This window comes from Spodoptera frugiperda, chromosome 6 (genome assembly GCF_023101765.2).
Source record: "Spodoptera frugiperda isolate SF20-4 chromosome 6, AGI-APGP_CSIRO_Sfru_2.0, whole genome shotgun sequence".
Classification (NCBI taxonomy): Eukaryota; Metazoa; Arthropoda; class Insecta; order Lepidoptera; family Noctuidae; genus Spodoptera; species Spodoptera frugiperda.
The window spans coordinates 660,978-680,885 of NC_064217.1; the positions used below are offsets into that span (position 1 = coordinate 660,978).

Genomic DNA, 19,908 nt, shown 5'->3' on the forward strand with positions numbered 1-19,908 from the left:
AATAACAGTTTCATAATTTTAACACAATAAAACTGTTTTACAAAGTTTTACTGAGGCTTCCGTATTTTTTTAGAATAATGACATATGTTTATCGGTCCTTGAATAAACGTCTACTATACATTAATACCTATATTTACCAGCAAATAAGGCGCAGAACTAAAATTATGTGTTAAATATACTTGATAATACACTCACAGGCACATTTAACCGCCCACCTTAGAAATACGTCACCGCGTTACTTTGCGATAAGGAATGTTTATCCCGATGGCTGTTATGTTTCTGTATGTATAATGGAACTGCTTTTTTTTCAACCTGCTTGTGGGAAACAAAAATACTCTTTCCTCCGTTAGTAATAGAGTAGGAAACAGAACAGAAATATGCTGATTAGAATATAATTAGATTGTAGTATCAATGTAGTATTTATTTGTGGTTTAGACCAAGTTTAGATATTGTGTGTATACTACGGTAATCTATCCAAGAACATACATTTAGTTATTTTATTGTAACACGTACTACAATAACTAATATCAGTGGCAGTGCTAATACGTCGTAAATAATCTTATACTTATTAGAAAATAATATAACAGTTTTATCAATTTCTTGGGTACCAGTTAGCGTCCAATAATTATGACATATTATTGACATTGTCAAATTTGTCAATGTCAATGTCACCGAAACGGTATCTGACCGGCCCCTCCCTCCCTTCGTCTGCCGCTATCTTTCTCTCAGAAGTTCCAACCATGGCGGCCGGGGTAGGTTTGAATTTATCACAAAAAATCTTCGTAATCTAACCGAAAATATTATAAATATTATCAAAGAAACACACATTAGAACCATATTAATGTGTGTTATCTTTATTTTTATAGGTACTTTACACCTATCCAGAAAACTTCCGTGCATACAAGGCGTTGATCGCCGCACAGTACTCGGGAGCGGACGTGAAAGTGGCTCCTAACTTTGTGTTCGGTGAAACTAATAAGTCAGCAGAGTTCTTGAAAAAGTTTCCAGCCGGTAAAGTGAGTGCCTCTTTGATCGTAAATGTGGATGTTTTGGAAACTTACTGAAGTTAAATTTTAAAAAGATGTGAGGATGACGTGTAAGTTTTGTTATAATTGTAGGTTCCAGCCTACGAAAGTGCTGACGGCAAGGTTCTACTATCCGAAAGTAATGCTATCGCTTATTATGGTGAGTACACATAGTATGTTAATTAGAAATGTCAAACAGCTGCTAGCCACATAACCTAAAAATGTTGCGGTACAGCTTTAAATCTATAATTACAGAGTTGAACTCACTGCTAAAGCAAACCTAATCATTATCAGCTAGTATCCGCAGTAGCTGACACTCTCTTAAATGACTTGGTTCCTTATTCCAATATAGATATCAACTGTAATATAATATTAATATTTAATCATTAATATCCAATACAGCTATTAATTTAAATGTATTTAGAATCCAGCTTAAGTCTATAAGTATACTTATTGAGCATAGAATTGGAATCAATATTAAGATTCCAATGTCAAAAGAAAAAGTGAAGTCGCAGTGGATTCTATCCCATATTAATAGGATATGTGGATACCCTAGCTACAGGCTACAATAGATGGAATTCCTTTATTGATGAGTAAAAGGTATGTGCTGGACTGTTTGCAGGAATATTTCAACAAAATCATAGGTTAAGGGGAAATAGGAAAATAGTACATAAGTATCCAACCATGAATAACCAAAGTTCCTTGGATAACATGTCTTTAGATAGAAATAGCAGGCTATCTAATCTAAATTGTAAAGCCTTAAATGATAATTTTGTTACATTTTTATAAGCACTGATCTACTTAAGTGATTCAATATTACTTAGGATATTATAATCCCTCACTGTTAAAGTCCTGTCTTAACTAAGAAATATGAAATTGCTAAATGACCTAAGTAACTTGTATAACAACAATAAACTTACTGATACATAGTAACTAATTAAATATTGTGTCTAATAAACAGCACGCTTTGTGAGGACATTTCTGTCTGTTTGGTTCCTATTTTTATATTTTTAAATAATCTTTTATTGTATATTTCATAAATAGAATTTAAAATTGTAATTTTAGAGGACTTTAAATATATATTACCTATTTTTAAGAGTACAATCAAATAATAATTACCCTATTTCACTCTTAAAAATTATGATGACCAAAAAGCTCAAATAATAATAAAGCTAAAAGAAGTGATTGTTAATTTGTCTAAAAGTTATGTATGATTTAATGTCTTGAATTATTATTCATTATTACATTTTCAGAAAACAAAATTAAGTAGGTATTAACCTCAACTGTTATCAATTGTTTGAGCCATCATGATTTTAGGTTGCGTAAGTGAATTTGTACTGTTGTAAACACAAGAAAATCATAGTGTGGGGGCAATTAGATACAGGCTATTGGTACTGTATTTTTTCATTGATACTGTAAGATCCAGTGTAATGGAATAGATGTTGCTGATGTGGATTGTTGTGCCAGTGTCCAACGCTGCACTACGAGGCACGGACGCGGCCACGCAGGCGCGCATCTGGCAGTGGGCGTCCTGGGCAGACAGTGAGCTGCTGCCTGCATCCTGCGCCTGGGTCTTCCCATATCTTGGCATCATGCAGTTCAACAAACAGGTACTGATACTACTTTCTATGTTTTGTTTTTATTTTACAATATACAATTTATTAATTGTGCTGTACAATGGTGTTGGCCATCTAGGTCAACACCCATAATGCAACCATTATACAATACATATACATTTAATTTTGTTATGTAGCTTATAAATGAATGTGATGAAAGGTGGACTAAATCTAGACAGTGAAGATGCTCTCTAGGTTTGATGGTCTCTAATATGTTTTGGTGCTGCTGTCACCAAAATATTATTGGTCCCGCTCCACAAACAGTGTCCTAGACACTAGCTTATTTTACCTTATAGATTATACGGCTCTGTATGTGATACGGGGATGAGGCTTTCTATTCAAAATAAAAAAAAAATATCAATCGTGGTTACAGAACGTAGAGCGCGCGAAGCAGGACCTGTTGGCGGCATTGAAAGTACTGGACGCGCACCTGCTCACCCGCACCTTCCTCGTCACCGAGCGCGTCACCCTGGCCGACATCGTCGTCTTCTGCACGCTCATACACGCCTTCCAGGTAACGCGCGCGCCCAGCGTAGCAGACGTGGACGTGTGTGTGTGTGCGGCGTGCGAGTGTAAGTGTGTGTGTTGCAGCACGTGCTGGAGCCGGCGCTGCGCGCGGGGCTGCCGTGCGTGAGTCGCTGGTTCAGCACGCTGGCGGCGCAGCCCGCCGTGGCCGCCGTGCTGCCGCGCCCCGCGCTCTGCGCCGCGCCGCCCGCGCCGCCCGCCGCCAAGAAGGTATTCGTCTTTCCTTTCTTGTAGCTTACATACATTTTTGGAGTACCAAAATCAGCTGAATGTCAACAGTGTCGGTATCGGTAGTCACGAAACTGCCGTCTGCCCTCTTTGACGCTGTGTGTGACGGCGTGCTGTGTTGTTTTTTGACGCTTTCTACCAGCTATCATAATAAGAAGTGTCAAAGAGTTCCATAAGCCAACCAAGAAAATCATCACATTATGTGAATGATATGGACTGATGAAGATTTTATCCAAGTAAAGGCCGGTAACTCACCCGTGACTCCTCAGGTGTCCATGAGCGGCGCTGATCACTTAATATCAGGTGATCCGTACACGCGTGTGCCTCTTATCCCATAAAAAAGTTTTTTAAGAGATATTTGGCTTACCATAAAGAAGATATTTGAGAAGCAATTGCCTCGCATCGCTGCCGTCGTGCTGCACTTAGTGACTAGCTCGAGGCACCCTAAGTCCTTCCTTCCCGATAGAAAACTATTGTACAAATTTGAAGGTGTCCTTAATCCTATTGACTTTTAGGATTCTGGAGACAAAAAGAAGGAAAAGAAACCTGAAAAAAAGGAACAGCCTAAGAAGAAGGAAGAACCTGCGCCAGAACTAGCTGACGAAGTAGATGAGAAACCCAAGGAGTCGAAAGACCCCTTCGATTCCATGCCCAAAGGGTATGTAACTTTCTGTCAACTATAACTAATATATACTATACAAATAGCTTACTTTTGTTGATGCCATGTTTTTGTAATCTTTCAGGACTTTCAACATGGATGACTTCAAACGTTGTTATTCAAATGAAGATGAGGCCAAGTCCATCCCCTACTTCTGGGAGAAGTTTGACCCTGAAAACTATTCCATCTGGTATGCTGAATACAAATACCCCGAGGAGCTCGCCAAAGTGTTTATGAGCTGCAACCTTATCACTGGTACGTAACATAATTATGATAGATCATTACGTGTCGACTAGACAAGCGATTGCAATGAACCTTGTGTTGCAGGCATGTTCCAGCGCCTGGACAAGATGCGCAAGCAGGCCTTCGCCTCCGTCTGTCTGTTCGGAACCGACAACGACTCCACCATCTCCGGGGTCTGGGTCTGGCGCGGGCAAGAGCTCGCCTTCCCACTGTCGCCCGACTGGCAGATCGACTACGAGTCGTACGACTGGACCAAGCTGGACCCCGCCAGCCCCGACACCAAGAAGCTGGTGCAGGACTACTTCTCGTGGACCGGTGTAGACAAGCAGGGCCGCAAGTTCAACCAGGGCAAGATCTTCAAGTGAGCGCCGCCTCGCTTTACCTGTATTGTATAAAGTACTTGCATTTATTTTGTATTGTACCGCTGTCTGCCCGACCGGAGACTCGTGTCTTTGTAATCCTGAATGGGCAGTTAAAATAAATTGTTTTTTTATTTATGCACATTTATATCTTTCCTTTAAGAATAATATATTAACTATGATGGCAGCAATATTACCTTGATACCAATCAATCCTATGCCAATTAATCAAAGGCTTAATTAGAGCAGTTATTTGAAATCAACCATCCAACTCTGACAGCTGCCATGTAGACACAGGGAAATAATTTCGATTAACTATAACTATTAATTAGAACATCCTCACAAAAAGAACACACAGTTGGTGAATTGGATGCGTGAACAAACATTGATCGAGTCGATTTGGGGATTTTAATTTGTCTTTTATCCCAGAATTCCCGCAAGATCGTGATTTAATTAACGTATCGTGGCAGGATAATAATAACAGAATTATTGTAATAAAGAGTAAAGTCGTGTTGGGATCCTACCGTTTTATAAAAATTGTTTTGACCCGAAGAAGAAAATGTATCGACTCCAAAAATTCGGGCGTAAGTAAGAAAAACAACCTAATAGTGATGTGATGTAACGATAGTTCCCAATCGCGAATATTCGCACATTTTTGATATGTGTACATACTTGTAATTATCAGACCGCTAATGACAATCACATTCCATCCAAATGTGAAATCCTCATCAATACAAATAATTCAAACACAGGGTCATATGGCTGCAAGTCGCCGAGGAGTTCCCTCAACCGCCTTTCGGCTCTACCTTTATAAAATGGTACTGGTTTTTAATACTTAATAAAAAAAATACCAACCTCATTAGGCAAGCTTATAATTTTTAACAGTCCCGCGCTTTTCCTGGGATCTCTAGAATTTATTCCTAATGGTGATTCCAGTTACAACCCACTTTAACTAACGTTTTGATGTTTACTTACCAGATTAGAAGTTGATGCGAACCGAACAGTAACAAATGTAATTGTATAAATGTACAAGTGGCTTGGAAGTCGCACATCAAGCATACTGTCAAAATAAAACCTTAGACAAATTTTATTGGTCCAAATTCTCAAGTCAATATTCACATTAGATACATCACTAACACCTACTATAACTTCAACTTTATATTTCCTGAATGAGTGAACACCACTCTCGACTTCGTGTGACGACGTCACGAACCAATATACATATATTGTATAGTCTACTAGCTTTTGCCCGCGACTTCGTCCGCGTGGTTGTGTTAGTGGTGGGTGGTCAAAATTAATACGCCTTCTACCCTTTTTATTCGCTATAAAAAGTATCCTATGTTCTTTCGTTCCCCATTAAGCGTCTAAATACAAAGTTTCAATGTTACAGCTTTAAAAATTACGAATTTCCATATGACCATTCATCCCCTATTTTTACCCACTCTCCCCTATATTTTGCAAATAAAAAGTAGCCTAGATGTTCTTTCGTTTCCCATTAAGCGTCTAAATACAAAGTTTCACTGTAACAGCTTTAAAATGACGAATTTCCATATGAACCTTCACCCCCCCCCCCCTTTTTACCCATTCTCCCCTATTTATTTGCAATAAAAAGTAGTCTATGTTGTTCTTCAGGGTCTATTCTATCTCTGTACCAAATTTCATCAAAATGTTCGGGGGTACCTTACTCATAGATCTAAACACCCCTCTCCCGCACGCGCACAGGGCCTTGGCGACGTTCACTTCGCAACGGGCCGTGCAGCAGAAATCGTAATATTTTAATTTCACCACAACTTCAAAACCAAACGTCCAATTTTAATCATTCAAAGACCAAATATTATCAACATAAACTGTACTTATTGATGAAATAATTTATTTTGATAAGGATTTATAGCATGAGTAAAATAAACGCGTTTAAATGTAGTCCAAAAAAAATTCAAGATTTTTAAATAAAAATGTGGTTGTTGTGCCTCACTCGACATAGATAGGTATAGTGTGTCGCGGACTTTTTTGTAGATATTTATGAGATCTACAATTAAATATAACATTTTATGGTTCTATCTTTTGTAGTTTAGGCAGCGTACGCAAAATAAGTAACTTCTTTGGTTGATTTTTTTCAGTTTGTGTCCGAAAAATCTAAATATCTTACGGAACCCTATTTTTTTCCAAAATGAAATATAGCCTATGTTACTCGTGGATAATGTAGCTTTCGAATGGTGAAAGAATTTTTAAAATCGGTCCAGTAGTTTTTGAGCCTATTCATTACAACCAAACAAACAAACAAAGTTTTCCTCTTTATAATATTAGTGTAGATGTCACGAACCAACTCCGAGGCGAAGAAGAGATCCAGCGGTCGGTTGTTGGAGGTACGTGAGTACCTACTTACTTGTTCTTTATTGGTACATATATGGTAACAGTCTCGAGATAGGAATTAATAAATAAAAAGCAGGCAATGGAAAGCAAAATTCATATTTTTTACTTCTCAGACTTTTGCCTAACTGATAAATTTTCTTTAACATTATTACATACACATCTTAAATTGCTTTAACAAAATGAACTAACAACATTAGGTACAGTGGTGTCGCTACACGTTGCAGACGTATCGTCCGGCTTCGGTTCAATAGAATGTGCAGACAATGTAAACATATTGTCACGTTATCAGTATCAACAGCATATGGTCGTGGCCGCGCTCTTTCCACTTTGTCTTACTGAACACAACAGTCACTGCATGAGACCACAAATTCTATTGAATTAACAGCTTTATAGTGATTTAAGTATGTAGTACAAACGAATGAAGCTCACAGAATACCTATTGAATAGAAATGATTGCATCAAGCCGAGCCAAATATTTATAGATTTTATAGGTAACATTTCTATGAGAGAAAATATCAAAATACAATTTACACAATATAGGTAATTAAGATAACCGTAAAAGCATAAAATAGGGAGACAACAATTTTATTATTGACGGTTTTTATACCTGAGCTCAGAGCCGTGTTATCGCTATGGCATACTAGGCAAGTACGTGGGGCGCCGCGAGACACGCGTGCCCTACTGCCCATAGAGTGGTGGCGGTGCTAAAAAAATTAGGGGCACCCATGAGCTGCCTGTCCCACAGCGCCCTCAAACTTTAAAACTAGGAGCTCCCATGAGGTGCTGGTTGCCACGCAGCTCTCTAAGTTTAATCTGCGCGCGGTGCTTGCGTAAAATATAGGTGATCTCTGTGTGACAAGTCGAACTAATTATTAATATTTCTAATTTTATGGATGCTTATGTAACAATACTTTGGTTCAATTTAGGTACAATACTGACTTATCTCGGACATTGAGCCAAAATCGGCGTATTTTCTCACATACTAAGTTGTCGGAAGGAATATTTACACTAAGCACTACAAGGTGGACATGCTTGTGAAGTATTACATTGTACAGTGCTTGTTATTATTACTGAATGTTTAGTTTAGATACAGTGAATTTGTACTACTCCATCCGGACCTTCACGGGCGTGATTATACTGACAGAGATCACTTATATTTTACGGAATATTTTAATGCAACCCTCACCTCCTTCAACGTATTGTTTAATGAATAACATGCACACAGAATTACTGACATATCTTGCCATGATTCAAAAAGCTTCCAAAATACTTAATTAATTCGGACGAGTACCTACATAGTGATAAAATAGTAAAAGAGAACGTTCACCACAGGCAATGAATTATATCCATAGTAAGTACGTTACACAATAGACGCCTGCGCCCGACGCCCGCTGCACGGCTGTGCCTGCCCCTCATTACACGTCACAATTTGCGTTTTGGTCCACTTCTTACATCGCTACCGTGCAACTTATACAAGAACAGCTCGCTCACTAGTCACTAGATTGCATCTTATGAGTTTAATGTCGATAGGTGTATTTAAATACTTATAAACAAAACGACTGTCTGTATTAACCTGTGAGTCTATGGGCATACGAACTTCCAGCACCTTTCCTCTTTATGCACGTCTAAAGCTGCAATGCATCGGTAACTCAGTGATATCGTATGGGAGAGGAAGCTTAGATCGTTGTGTTAGACACCCTTAGATATGTCCTTCTAGGCAGGTACTCTCTGCTTGGTACTTAAAACAAAATATAGGTACCTAATAATTATAAATCAAATTCTAAATATAGATTTTATTATGAAAATCAGAAACCGATCAAAGCGACGCCAATACACTGATTTGGGTGTCAGCTAGTCTAGTCAGTTGTGTTACAATACAATAAACAGTACTTATCACTTCGATAACCCACATGTGAGCACCCACAGCACCTACTGACCACTGAACCATAATACAACCGTGTGTACGTCGATGTTGCAGCTTGCAATAGTTGCAGTGCCTAATTGGTGTTTGGGGCTACTGAAGAAGATTGCGATGATTAAAAATAAGTAGTGACGAAAGTGACACAAATTATGCTGGAACAAGAAGAATTCAATGATGCTGCGTGTAAGTAACATCAAACCGAACCCATCGAGCTATATTTGTGTGATTTCGATCGTGAGACATACTAAATTAATTAACGGAAGGAATTCCTGAAATCAGGTTCAGTAGCTCGCGTCTCCCGTGACAAGATCCTACGTATTCCCCATAATCTAATAATCAGTACGAGAGTGTTAACTCGCCGGCAGATACCCCTTGCACCTATCTATACACAGTATGATCTATGTAAGTATGAGTACAGATTTATAGGCAATTGACAAAAAAAAACATATTATATTCAGTACGTTTAACAAGCACGTGTGACGCGAGCGTGAGTATATGTGTAGTGAAGGAACCTATAGGTCGAGCTGAATCCAAAATACCTTGGTTTTTGGCAGAAACTCCATAGAATAATGTCAAAATAACTTCATTTTATTTCGACCAATAGGCAATTTAATAGTTTGTAGCGAGTAGCGAGTAACAATCACTATCAGTTTCGATCTGCAGGCGACGCTTGGCTTACTGCGGTACTCTCAGCACCTAGTAGTTACCTAGGTACATAATGTACCGATGCGGATAAGGCAGTTGTGCGGACACGAACCTGTGTCGAATAAATGTTTACTTCATACATACTCGTACGTCATCTTTACACATCTCTCATTCATATCAAACTATTTCATACATAACGTATTATTTAAATTACAATATACACTTCGGTCAAACAATTCAATAAACATCAAAAAATGCAAAGATCAACGGTGGCTAATAGGAGATTTATAAACGACCCTAAAATATACATCATTACATTACATACCTAATGAACTGGGTAAATTTACATCTCAAAAATGATAATATCTCTTGCCGCTGCCGGTAAGATATAATCTTCATAACTTTATAGTTGTAGAGTATGCTGCGGCGCCTGGCGCGGCGGGGCGGCATCGGCGCCGGCGTCTCCGGCGCTCGCGTGGTGACGTCACAGGGGCCGCGCCTCCTGGAACACACAGGCCCGCCGTCACTCCGACATACACACGACACTGCTCGCCTAGTACCAGGCAGGCCGGCCGTCACTCCGCCATACACACGACACTGCTCGCCTAGTACCAGGCAGGCCGGCCGTCACTCCGCCATACACACGACACTGCTCGCCTAGTACCAGGCAGGCCGGCCGTCACTCCGCCATACACACGACACTGCTCGCCTAGTACCAGGCAGGCCGGCCGTCACTCCGCCATACACACGACACTGCTCGCCTAGTACCAGGCAGGCCGGCCGTCACTCCGCCATACACACGACACTGCTCGCCTAGTACCAGGCAGGCCGGCCGTCACTCCGCCATACACACGACACTGCTCGCCTAGTACCAGGCAGGCCGGCCGTCACTCCGCCATACACACGACACTGCTCGCCTAGTACCAGGCAGGCCGGCCGTCACTCCGCCATACACACGACACTGCTCGCCTAGTACCAGGCAGGCCGGCCGTCACTCCGCCATACACACGACCGTGCTAGTGCTGGCTACAGCTCACCCCGTCGGTCCGCGGCTCGGGATGCAGGTCGAGGTCGGCGGTGAAGGGCGCAATCTGCACTCGCAGCTGCACGTGCGCTTCCTCGTCGCCGCACTCCAACGACGACGAACTGAACATTGCAACAAAACATTAATGTTATGTGTATAAGTTGCAGTCAAAACTCTTAGAATACCCGTCATAAATACTACCTACTACCACAGCTATCTAACTATTTAACATAAAATATGTTTTCATATTGTATAATGTGATGTAGTAACGGCTGCACAATACATGTAGGTTTCTGTAACTAAACCACATTTGAACAAAACTCATAGGGTTGGCTTCAGAGGGATTTGAAAAAAACACAAACACTACTAGTACTTTCACTCACTGCATATTGTTAACTCACTTTCCCGCTAGGGGCGTTACGCGATTTCTCAATCGATGTCAGATAGACGCCAAACCTAACTAACGAGGTAACGAAACCATAGCACCTGCCCCGAACAACATTTGTTATGTCGGTGTGTATGTGTGTAACGCCCATTAGTACGCCTCCGTACCAAGAGTGGGTGAGGAAGTGAGTATCTCCCGGCCTACAGTGTTAGGTATTGGCATACTACAGGACAGGGGGAAACAAATGTGTCGAGTCAGAGCCCACGAACATAACAGTCAGCAACTCAGGTACCTAACCGAGGAAAAATGATGAGATATGGCTAGTATAGTGGTTATTTAGTGATCGCGCGAGTGAGGGGGTACCTGGCGCGCAGCGGCTGCAGGTCGTCGTGCAGCAGCGGCAGCTGGTCGTCGTCGCGCGCGCCGGCCGCGTGGCACTCGCAGCGGCAGTGCTCGGGCTCCACGTAGCTGAACACCACGCCCGCGCCCTCCGCCGCGCCCTCGCCGCCCTCCGCCGCCGCCGCCGCCGGCAGCGTCTGTATACGTTTGGGTTGTTTTCGTCGCTCCGGCACTTCCTCGAAGTCTATCCACTCAGTTTTTGGACGCGAGTCGTAACCTGAACAATATGACAATGCTGAAATATAACAGCTGGTTCATTCACTATCTACTATACGGGTGTCCGACTACAACGACTCCATGACAACGTGACCGTAAATATATAACATATCAAATTCATGGTCTTCCTTTTATTTCTGACTAGCTTCTGCCTGCGGCTTACACGCGGTCCCGTGGGATAAAAAGTGTCCTGTGTTATTCTAGACCATAATTAAGTCCTGTTCCAAATTTCATCCCGAACCCTTCTGTGCCGTTTTGACGTTACAGAGCAACAAACATACATATAAACTCACAAACTTTCGCATCTATAACATTAGTAGTGAGATAAGATTACAATTTAATAAAATTAGTATAAGCACGAAGTCTAGATTGGTACCGGTTATAATAGTATGGATTTATAAGCTCATTTTCGGTGAATCGATAATTATGAGAATAGAGGCACAAACATTGACAAAACAATGTCATTCAATTTTGACAAATCCTAATGGTGGTGATACTGACGACAGCCTAGATAACTTACTGTCACTCCCGCTACGGGTACGCGAGCGAGTGGGACGGTCTGGGCGAGCCGGGGGCGCGGACGAGCCGGCGCGGCGCGGCAGCCGGATGCGGAGCTTGTCCTGCGCGGCCGCCGGCGGCGCCGGCAGCGGGGCCGGCCGCGGCACGCGCGGGCCGCTGGTGGCACCCGCTGCGGCCGGCGCGCGCGGCCCGGCCGGCCCGCCGGGGCCCGCCGCGCGCGGCCGCGACACGCCCGACACTAGCACGCCGCCGCGCTCCCGCACCGGTACCATGGGCAGTGCCACGGAGCGCTCCTGCGGCAGCGTGGTGGGCACGTAGGGCAGCTCCTCTTCGAACGATTGCTGCACCACGAGCCCACGCTTTTCCACCTCGTCACCCACGGGAGGCGGCGCAGACTCCGAGCTGGGCTCGGATTCGGAAGAATCTCGTACTGGCTCTTGTGGCGAAGCCGGACTGGGCGCCGCTGCAGTACCGACCCCCGAGGTGTTGCCCGAATGTCGCGCTTCCTTCTCGGCCGGGCTGCTCTCGGCCGTCGTTGCGATATCGCGCAATGTTGTCGTCCGCATCTCTTCACTATCGACAAAACTTGGAAAGGAGCCTGATATCTCACTTGTCACGCTGGGAGTTTTCGTTATGCTGAATTGTGTACTAAAGACTTGCTCTCGGCTGCCGACATGGGTCGTAAACACGAACCGCTCTTTGCGTCGTTTTCGTCCGTCTTCAGTATTCGATGCGGTTTCTAATTTTTCGACTTCGGCGATAGGCATTGGCACGCTGTCTTCACAGTGCCGAGGTTGTGCAGGAGTAGTTGGAGCTGGGACGTCGACTGGCACAACGGATTGTGTTTCCTCCCTAACGGAGCGAGTCGTTTCCGTTGATGTTGTATCTACGACAGGTGGACTTGGTAGATTTTCGTTTGGAGTTCGCTCCGTAGGTGATCGTAAAGGTATTATAATGCTGCCATCAGGAAGAACGGTCCGTTGTGTGGGTTTGTGAGAAATTTGCGGTGTAAACTCGCAGTCTGTAACGGGCCTAGACTGTGGAGCGGAAGCCGGTCGAGGTGGCTCCCGGTGCGTTACAACCTCAGCGGTGGTCTTATTGCACTCTGTGTCACGACGTGCTCCACTCGAACCAGGCCGTTCATCAGGTGGCGTCCGTAACGGAATGTGTATGATTCCATCTTTTGTATCCTCGTAATACTTAAGTTTATCACCTTGCCGAACACGCTCAGTAATTTGTGGCGTAACTGTTGTAATCTGTTTTTGTGGCTGAACTATAGGAGAACCTTCGCGTGAGCTCGGTGAAGGAGACGCGGCACTCTTCCTTGGTGTGCGAAATAGCGATAATACTGATCCTCTTATCTTTCCGGCAGAAGTGGGTGTCGCAGAACGATCGCGGCTTTTACTACGGGAACGACCTTCTGTTAGACTCCTTTTGCGACGAAGTGCATCTGATGGTGAATCGGGTGAAGCGATTGTTTCACGAGATTTGAACAATGAGCAAAAGGAAGACTTTCGCGAGACAGCAGCTCCAGCAGGGGAGGGAGTGCGGCTGTCGCGCGGTAGCCGGCGGGAGCCCGGCGTGGGGGACGCGGGCGCCGGCTGCTCGCCGCGCCCCACCAGCTCCGTGGGCCGCACCGCGCGCTCGCCACGCGTCGCCAGTTCTAGGCTGGCAGGCTTTTGTGCTACTTCTACGTTTATCTCCGCTTCGATTGCCGCCGCTACTGGTGCTGCATCATCATCTTCTTCCTCGTAGTCGTCGTCAGGTTTCAGTTTAATTCGAATGATATTTTTTGAACGATTTGCGCTCTTATAAACTTCTGGTTCAGACGGTTCACGCCGCACACGAGGTCGTGCGCGTCTTTCTTGGGCTTTCGCACGATTTTGGGATTCTTTTTGAAGTTTATCATCATCTGGTGCAGAAGTTAAAGTAGGTGCAGGAGTAGTCACTACAGCGGAACTTGTAACCGGTGTAATTATTGCCGTGACAGGCACTACTGTTGCTATTGGTGTTGAATCTGCAGTCGACTGGCTGGCCGCCGGCGGGGGTACAGGCAGCGGGGAGGGTGGCGGAGCGCGGGCGACGGGACGCTCCACTGTAGCTTCAGTGCGTACTTCGCGTCGATCTCGAGCGTCAATTACGTGTGGCACTACGCCTGGTGGTGAAGCCGCGGTCATCTTTGCAATCTCCAACAAACGCTCCTCTACGGCAGCTGCGCAGATCTCTGGATCGGTCTCAATAGGTTTTGGTCCACAAAACGAAGTTTCCAGTAACATCCTGTGTGGTGATGGAGATCGCGAGACTCCCGAAACAACCGAGAGTCGGCCTACCGAATGTCGACTTTGATGACTAAAAGCCGAGAGTGCAGAGTGCGCCGAACACTGCGACCCAACACTAGAAAGCCGACTAGTGCGACCAGACACGGCCAGAAGTGCTGCTTCCGATCCTTGACTGTCTTTGCGTGAGTGGCGACGCGAGTTGGGCTGCGGTGGCGCGGCGGGGCGAGGCTCGCCAGGCGCGCCTTCTAGGAAAGCCAGCTCTTCGGTGGACGAGCGCAGCTCTAGCGCGCCGTCCTCACGAAAGCCTAGTTCGAGGCGGCCACGCGTGTCCTCGCTGCCAGTGCCAGCGAACAGCGCCAGCTCCGGCGAGCTGTCGCGCGAGTCGTGGTGGCTGGAGCTGGAAGCGCGCGAGATGTCGATGCGCGGCGCGGCCGGCGTCTGCAGGCCCGAGCTCACGGCCGGCGTCGACAGAGAGCGCGCGCGCTGCTCGGGAGGCGCTAGCGCCGAGCTCGCGCCGCGGGCTGCGTTAGCGGGATCCTCGCGAATCTCCGGAAGTCGAAATGTTTGCTTCGTCTCTGGACTGGACTGTAAACATAATTATTCGTCATTGTGAAACGTTGTATAGAGACTAAGAACCGATATAATTCGGTCGAAACTTTTTTAATCACACACATAGGAAACATCATCAATCTAGCAATAAACGAAGCAGAAAGTAGAAGAATATGAAAGATACATACTGGCGGTCTCACCTCGTCAGAGACGTCGTGATCGAACGAGGCGATCGGAGCGGGCCCGCGGCGCAGCTGGCGCACGGGCGCGCTGCTGGCCGCCATCGGCCGCGGCCGCCGGCGACCTCGCTGTCTCTACTGCCGCCGCATGGCGCCGCCGCCGTCGCTGCACACAACACACTCGCCATTCAACAACCATCACGATCACTCGGGCTACCGCAACCATAACGTAATCGGTCAAGTACAAATTAATATTAATATTACAGGTCTGTGTGTAATAGTTCAGTGGTCAGCCTGAGCCTACAACTAGAAAAGGTACACCAATCTATCTCCTTAGTAGATAATTTAAACATAGTCAAAATATGTCACTGGAGGATTAGAACCAAAATTATTTATTCTTATTAATTTATGATCTTATATTGTGGCTAATGCAATCATGGTGATAACGTGAAATTATGTCCATCCTGAGTTGTCAAAGTTCACATAAATCATTCAAAGTAAGTACATCGAATAATATGCTTCGTGGGTTGATGACCGAGGACGGCGCCGCGTTCCTACAGGCGGAGAGCGCGAGGTCGCTGGAACACAGAGAGCCAGCGGAGGCTCTCGGCCGCTCGGGCGGCGTGCGGGGCGCGCGGCGGCTGCGGGCTGGCCGTGGCGGGCGGCGGCGGCGCTGCTGCGGCTGGCGGCGGGCGCGGCGCAGCTGTCCGCGGACGTGCGAGTCGCGCACAGCGCGGCTGTCGCGCGCCCCATCGACGCGAGCCGCGCGCATGCGCCCCGCGCGCCGCCCGCGCGCCTGCGCTCTGCCCGCCCTACTTCCGCACGTAGTGCACGGCTTGCACTGCTCGCACTCGGCGCCTCGTGCCAGCCGCGACGTGTACCGACGTAGGCCTCCGCCTCCACGGACCTGCTACGCACGATCCTGTTGCATGCGCCTAACGTAGCGGTTACGTAAGCGTGCCGTTGCCCATTTGGGACTTGTTGGCAACGAGTTGCTACTCTTAGTGTTCGACTGTTGTTAAATCGATGATTTGATCGTTGAATTCAATGAAGCCGTGTTGTTCTTGTCCCAAAACCTGTCCGATAAATCACGTGTCCCTACTTCCGTAATGTATTACTATTTACTAGCCACTCCCGCGCGGTTCAACCGCTGCTCGGCTCCTAGCGTAAACGTGATGTTTTATATTGGATATAAAAGTAATAAAAATACAGAAGTAATAAAAAAAATTACTATTACCTAGTCGCTATAGTCAAGTAGAAGCTCTCTCATTTCTATTACAATACTGGCGTAGTGCGGACTAGGCATTAACTAGTTTATTGTCTTACAATATTACATATCCCAGCGAGTGGTTCCGCCGCACAGTACTTGTGTCCACAGATGGAGCCCAGTAGGGCTGATGCCTGATCCAAAGCTCTGGGGGCTCTAGTTCGAAAATCAGTAGTAGGAACGGGGTGGTTCTTAATCAGTAAGAGTCTGACACTCCCTCTCGCCTCGCCCAAGGCGAGAGAAGTCAGCGGATGACTTTCCCCACTCAAAAAAAAAAAACAGTACCAGTGTAAACATACCTTTACACGTTTTGCCATCACCAAGCACTCTAAAACCAACTCGTAACCAAAAGTTATTTATCGTGAGGCAGCAGTCAGCACCTAAACTGTTCTGTACCATTATCATTAGTATGACTGCTTTACGTTTAAAGTAATCAGAGTAATCGAAACGAGAGCGCGATCGGCGCTCTTGTTGGTTGGTTTATTCGAGCCGGCCAATCAGAGCGGCGAACAAACTCGTACTAAGGGTACAGACCGTAAAGTGTCACTAACGGGTTGCTGGAAATCCAGATGTAGTTAAACGGCACCTATGTTAAGAGGTTCCTAAAAAATTAAGAGATAAAGTTGGTGAAAACGGGTATTACTCTACTAAACTTTCTCATTTAAACTCGTTGATTCACCATGGTGCCAATGTTCGACAGCGGAGTTGCAACATGAGCAATCCGCCCATCAAATTCTCTGGGAGTGTGGTCTCTGGCAATCTGAGCGTAACGCTATGTTGGATAATTTAATTGTTTCATCAGGTGTAGTTTATTACGCGGACCTTGTGGAGTCTCGAGCAAATTTCCGTGCGTTTAGGCGTTTTTGCCATACCTATTATTGGAAGCAAGTATAACAGCTCACGCATAGGACCCATTTAGTATTAGCATTTAATATTTTAGTTTTAAGTAAAAATTTCCGTGGTGCTTGGCGACTGGGCTTCTCCCAGTTGTGCAGTCTCTTTTGTGCCTTAAGGCTTAAGTCATCCTGTCTCCTGCATTAAATTCACCGAGGGAAGTGGAAACTATCGTTTTCTTTTCTTCTCCTCTAATAACATCTTCTGATTTGTTTCGTTGCGGGATCCAAGACAGTCATTCATGTCCCTGGGACGCGCCGGACTTCAATGTTCCGGTGTTTTCATGTTTGTATCTACTGTAGATCCTGGCTTACAGGAGTTGCAGCGGTATGGGAGGTTGTGGCGGGCTTGTCCCATTAAAAAAAAAAAATTACTCTACTAACTACTTGGTATTGGTGGAGTACAAGTGTACAGTCCGCTGTACTGTATGTAGAGGTACTACTGTTACAGCTAGCTAGCGCTCCCCTAGTGTTTCCAGTGAATGTGTCCAATTTATCGAACTCGTTCGTATACGACAACGCACTCGTTACTGTAGTGTTGCGGGTTGTCCATGGGCGGCGCTGATTGCTTACCATTATACGTTCCTATAATAAATCACTCAGTAATTAACGATATATTTCGTATTTTGGTATAATTATAGCGGGCAGTTACTTTTTAACAAATAGTGTGCCGTTAAGTTATGGTCTCATAAAAATTGTACATAATAAATTATGAGACAGATGGATATGATTACTCCACAGAGAAGTATACTTTTGATTTCAAAGGTGCCGTGCAACGTGTAGAGGGTTCGATTCCCGCAGGGAGCTACTGTTTTTGTGATCTACAAGAAACGTAAAGAAATTATTAGTGTGATCCACACTAATAATGTCTTTACGTTTCCTACCTACACTAGTATTATCCACTCTAACGTTAAAAAAAGATATCGTGGGTTCGTAAGTGCGTTTACAAACATACAATTTCACTTACACATAATTATGACACCCAGGCCCGAAACAACATCATGTGGATCACACAAAGAGCGGTTCCGTACGGGAATAGAACCCGCTATACGTTGCGCGGCAGCCGGTTGCCCAGCTACTACCTGACGCAGGGACCTGTTTCTGATTGGGAAGAAGCGCCCGGGTGTCATCATTGTGAAGACCGCCCGGAGGACACGGTGGAACACACGGTGGCGGTGTGCCCTGCATGGGCTGAACACTGCCGTGTTCTCAGGGATGTGGTCGGCGACGGCGACTTCTCGCGTCCGGCATTAGTTCAGGCCACGGTCGGGTACGGAGCGAGGGGGACTGGGATGCCGTCTCCTCCTTTTGCGAAGCAGTCATGCTAGCTAAGGAGGAGGCGGGGGCGTGGGAGAACGAAACTCCTCAAGCCCCAGCCGTCGCGAGAGACACTCCGGGCGTCGGGGATCGCGCGATGATCTCCGGCCACCGTAAGTGCGGGCCTGCGGACGGCGAGCAAGGGTAGCTCGCCGCCCGACCAGAACCAGACCCGTCCCAGTGCGTGCGGCGCGTCGCGTCCTGCGCGCGCCTAAAAGAGACGCCTCTATCAGACCACCACAGTTGGGGCCCAGTAGGGCTGATGCTTGATCCGGAACTGCGAGCTACGTAGCGGGTTTACCGGGGATCCGGTTTGAAGGGCAGAAGTAGGAACGGGGTGGTTTTTATTCAGTAAGAGTCTGACACTCCCTCTAGCCTCGCCCAAGGCAGGAGAAGTGATTGGATGATTTTCCCCTCTTAAAAAAATAAATAAAAAAGAAAGTGAAAATTTAATTTGACTACACATAGGTAATAATATTATTTTTAAATACGGAAATACCGAATGATAGCATCGTGGCAGCGTAAGGTTTATCAGGCATCATGCATGTCCACTCATATAACACTGCAGCGACGGCTAGTGGGCGGCTCCCAGTGAGTAGGGATTGCAATCCGGTATGATTTTCAATCCGGCCGGAATTCACCGGATTGATGCTAATCCGGCCGGATCCGGACGGATCCGGCCGGATTTTAAAGTTACTTAGGGCCTAGTATTTAGTGGTTTATAGTTTTGATAATAATGTATAAAAAGAAAATAAAATACGTATTTATGGAAAATAAAATCACTTTTAATTATATTTTTTGGTATTAATTGTAATTTTTGGTACTATTTGTACTAAATCAAATTATGAAACTATTTTTAATAATAAAGTAATCAGTCTGACTCTCACTTATTGCTGTACCTATTTATGTAAGTATCTGAAAGTACTTAAGTAATAATAATTCTATTAAACTCTTAAATCTACACAGTTATATAACAAAACAGTCTTTTAAATTTGTACTTATAAAATCAACAACTTCAGTTCATAATCCTAAGAAACAAAACAAGAAGCATTTATTTTCTGCAATGCAAAATTCAAATTAAAAATAATTCTGTGCCTGAAAAAACGATCTAAGAAAACAAATAGTGTTTATTGTACTGTCTCCTAGTCTGCTTCTGATGGCACTACAAATATAACCTGCGGCAAAAAAGGCCATTTCTGCCTCAACACTGGTTTGCCTAATCGCCATCAAGTAACTGTAGATCAGCGAAATGTGTTTTCCATTTTACTCCTTCTACTTCATACACAGTCATT

At 44.9% G+C, this 19,908-nt stretch overlaps 2 protein-coding genes across 3 annotated transcripts; one reads left to right on the forward strand and one right to left on the reverse strand.

Annotated features, from left to right (window-relative positions):
• The first annotated feature begins 592 nt into the window (after positions 1-592).
• On the forward strand, positions 593-4,798 carry LOC118267505 (elongation factor 1-gamma). Its single transcript, XM_035581543.2, has 9 exons — positions 593-752; positions 867-1,016; positions 1,119-1,185; positions 2,493-2,635; positions 3,015-3,155; positions 3,233-3,376; positions 3,910-4,052; positions 4,138-4,307; positions 4,380-4,798. The coding sequence occupies exons 1-9, from the start codon at positions 660-662 to the stop codon at positions 4,658-4,660; spliced, it is 1,332 nt and encodes a 443-aa protein (XP_035437436.2). The 5' UTR covers positions 593-659; the 3' UTR covers positions 4,661-4,798.
• A 2,305-nt stretch (positions 4,799-7,103) lies between these two features.
• LOC118267504 (uncharacterized) lies at positions 7,104-15,891 on the reverse strand. Of its 2 annotated transcripts, none has more exons than XM_050694334.1 (6): positions 15,645-15,891; positions 15,161-15,305; positions 12,134-14,996; positions 11,362-11,614; positions 10,627-10,735; positions 7,104-10,091 (listed from the first exon to the last, which is right to left on the reverse strand). In XM_050694334.1, the coding sequence occupies exons 2-6, from the start codon at positions 15,242-15,244 to the stop codon at positions 10,074-10,076; spliced, it is 3,327 nt and encodes a 1,108-aa protein (XP_050550291.1). In that variant the 5' UTR covers positions 15,245-15,305; positions 15,645-15,891; the 3' UTR covers positions 7,104-10,073. The 2 variants fall into 2 exon arrangements, with proteins under 2 accessions (XP_050550291.1, XP_035437434.2); XM_035581541.2 differs by having other exon boundaries at positions 15,149-15,305.
• Positions 15,892-19,908: the final 4,017 nt, after the last annotated feature.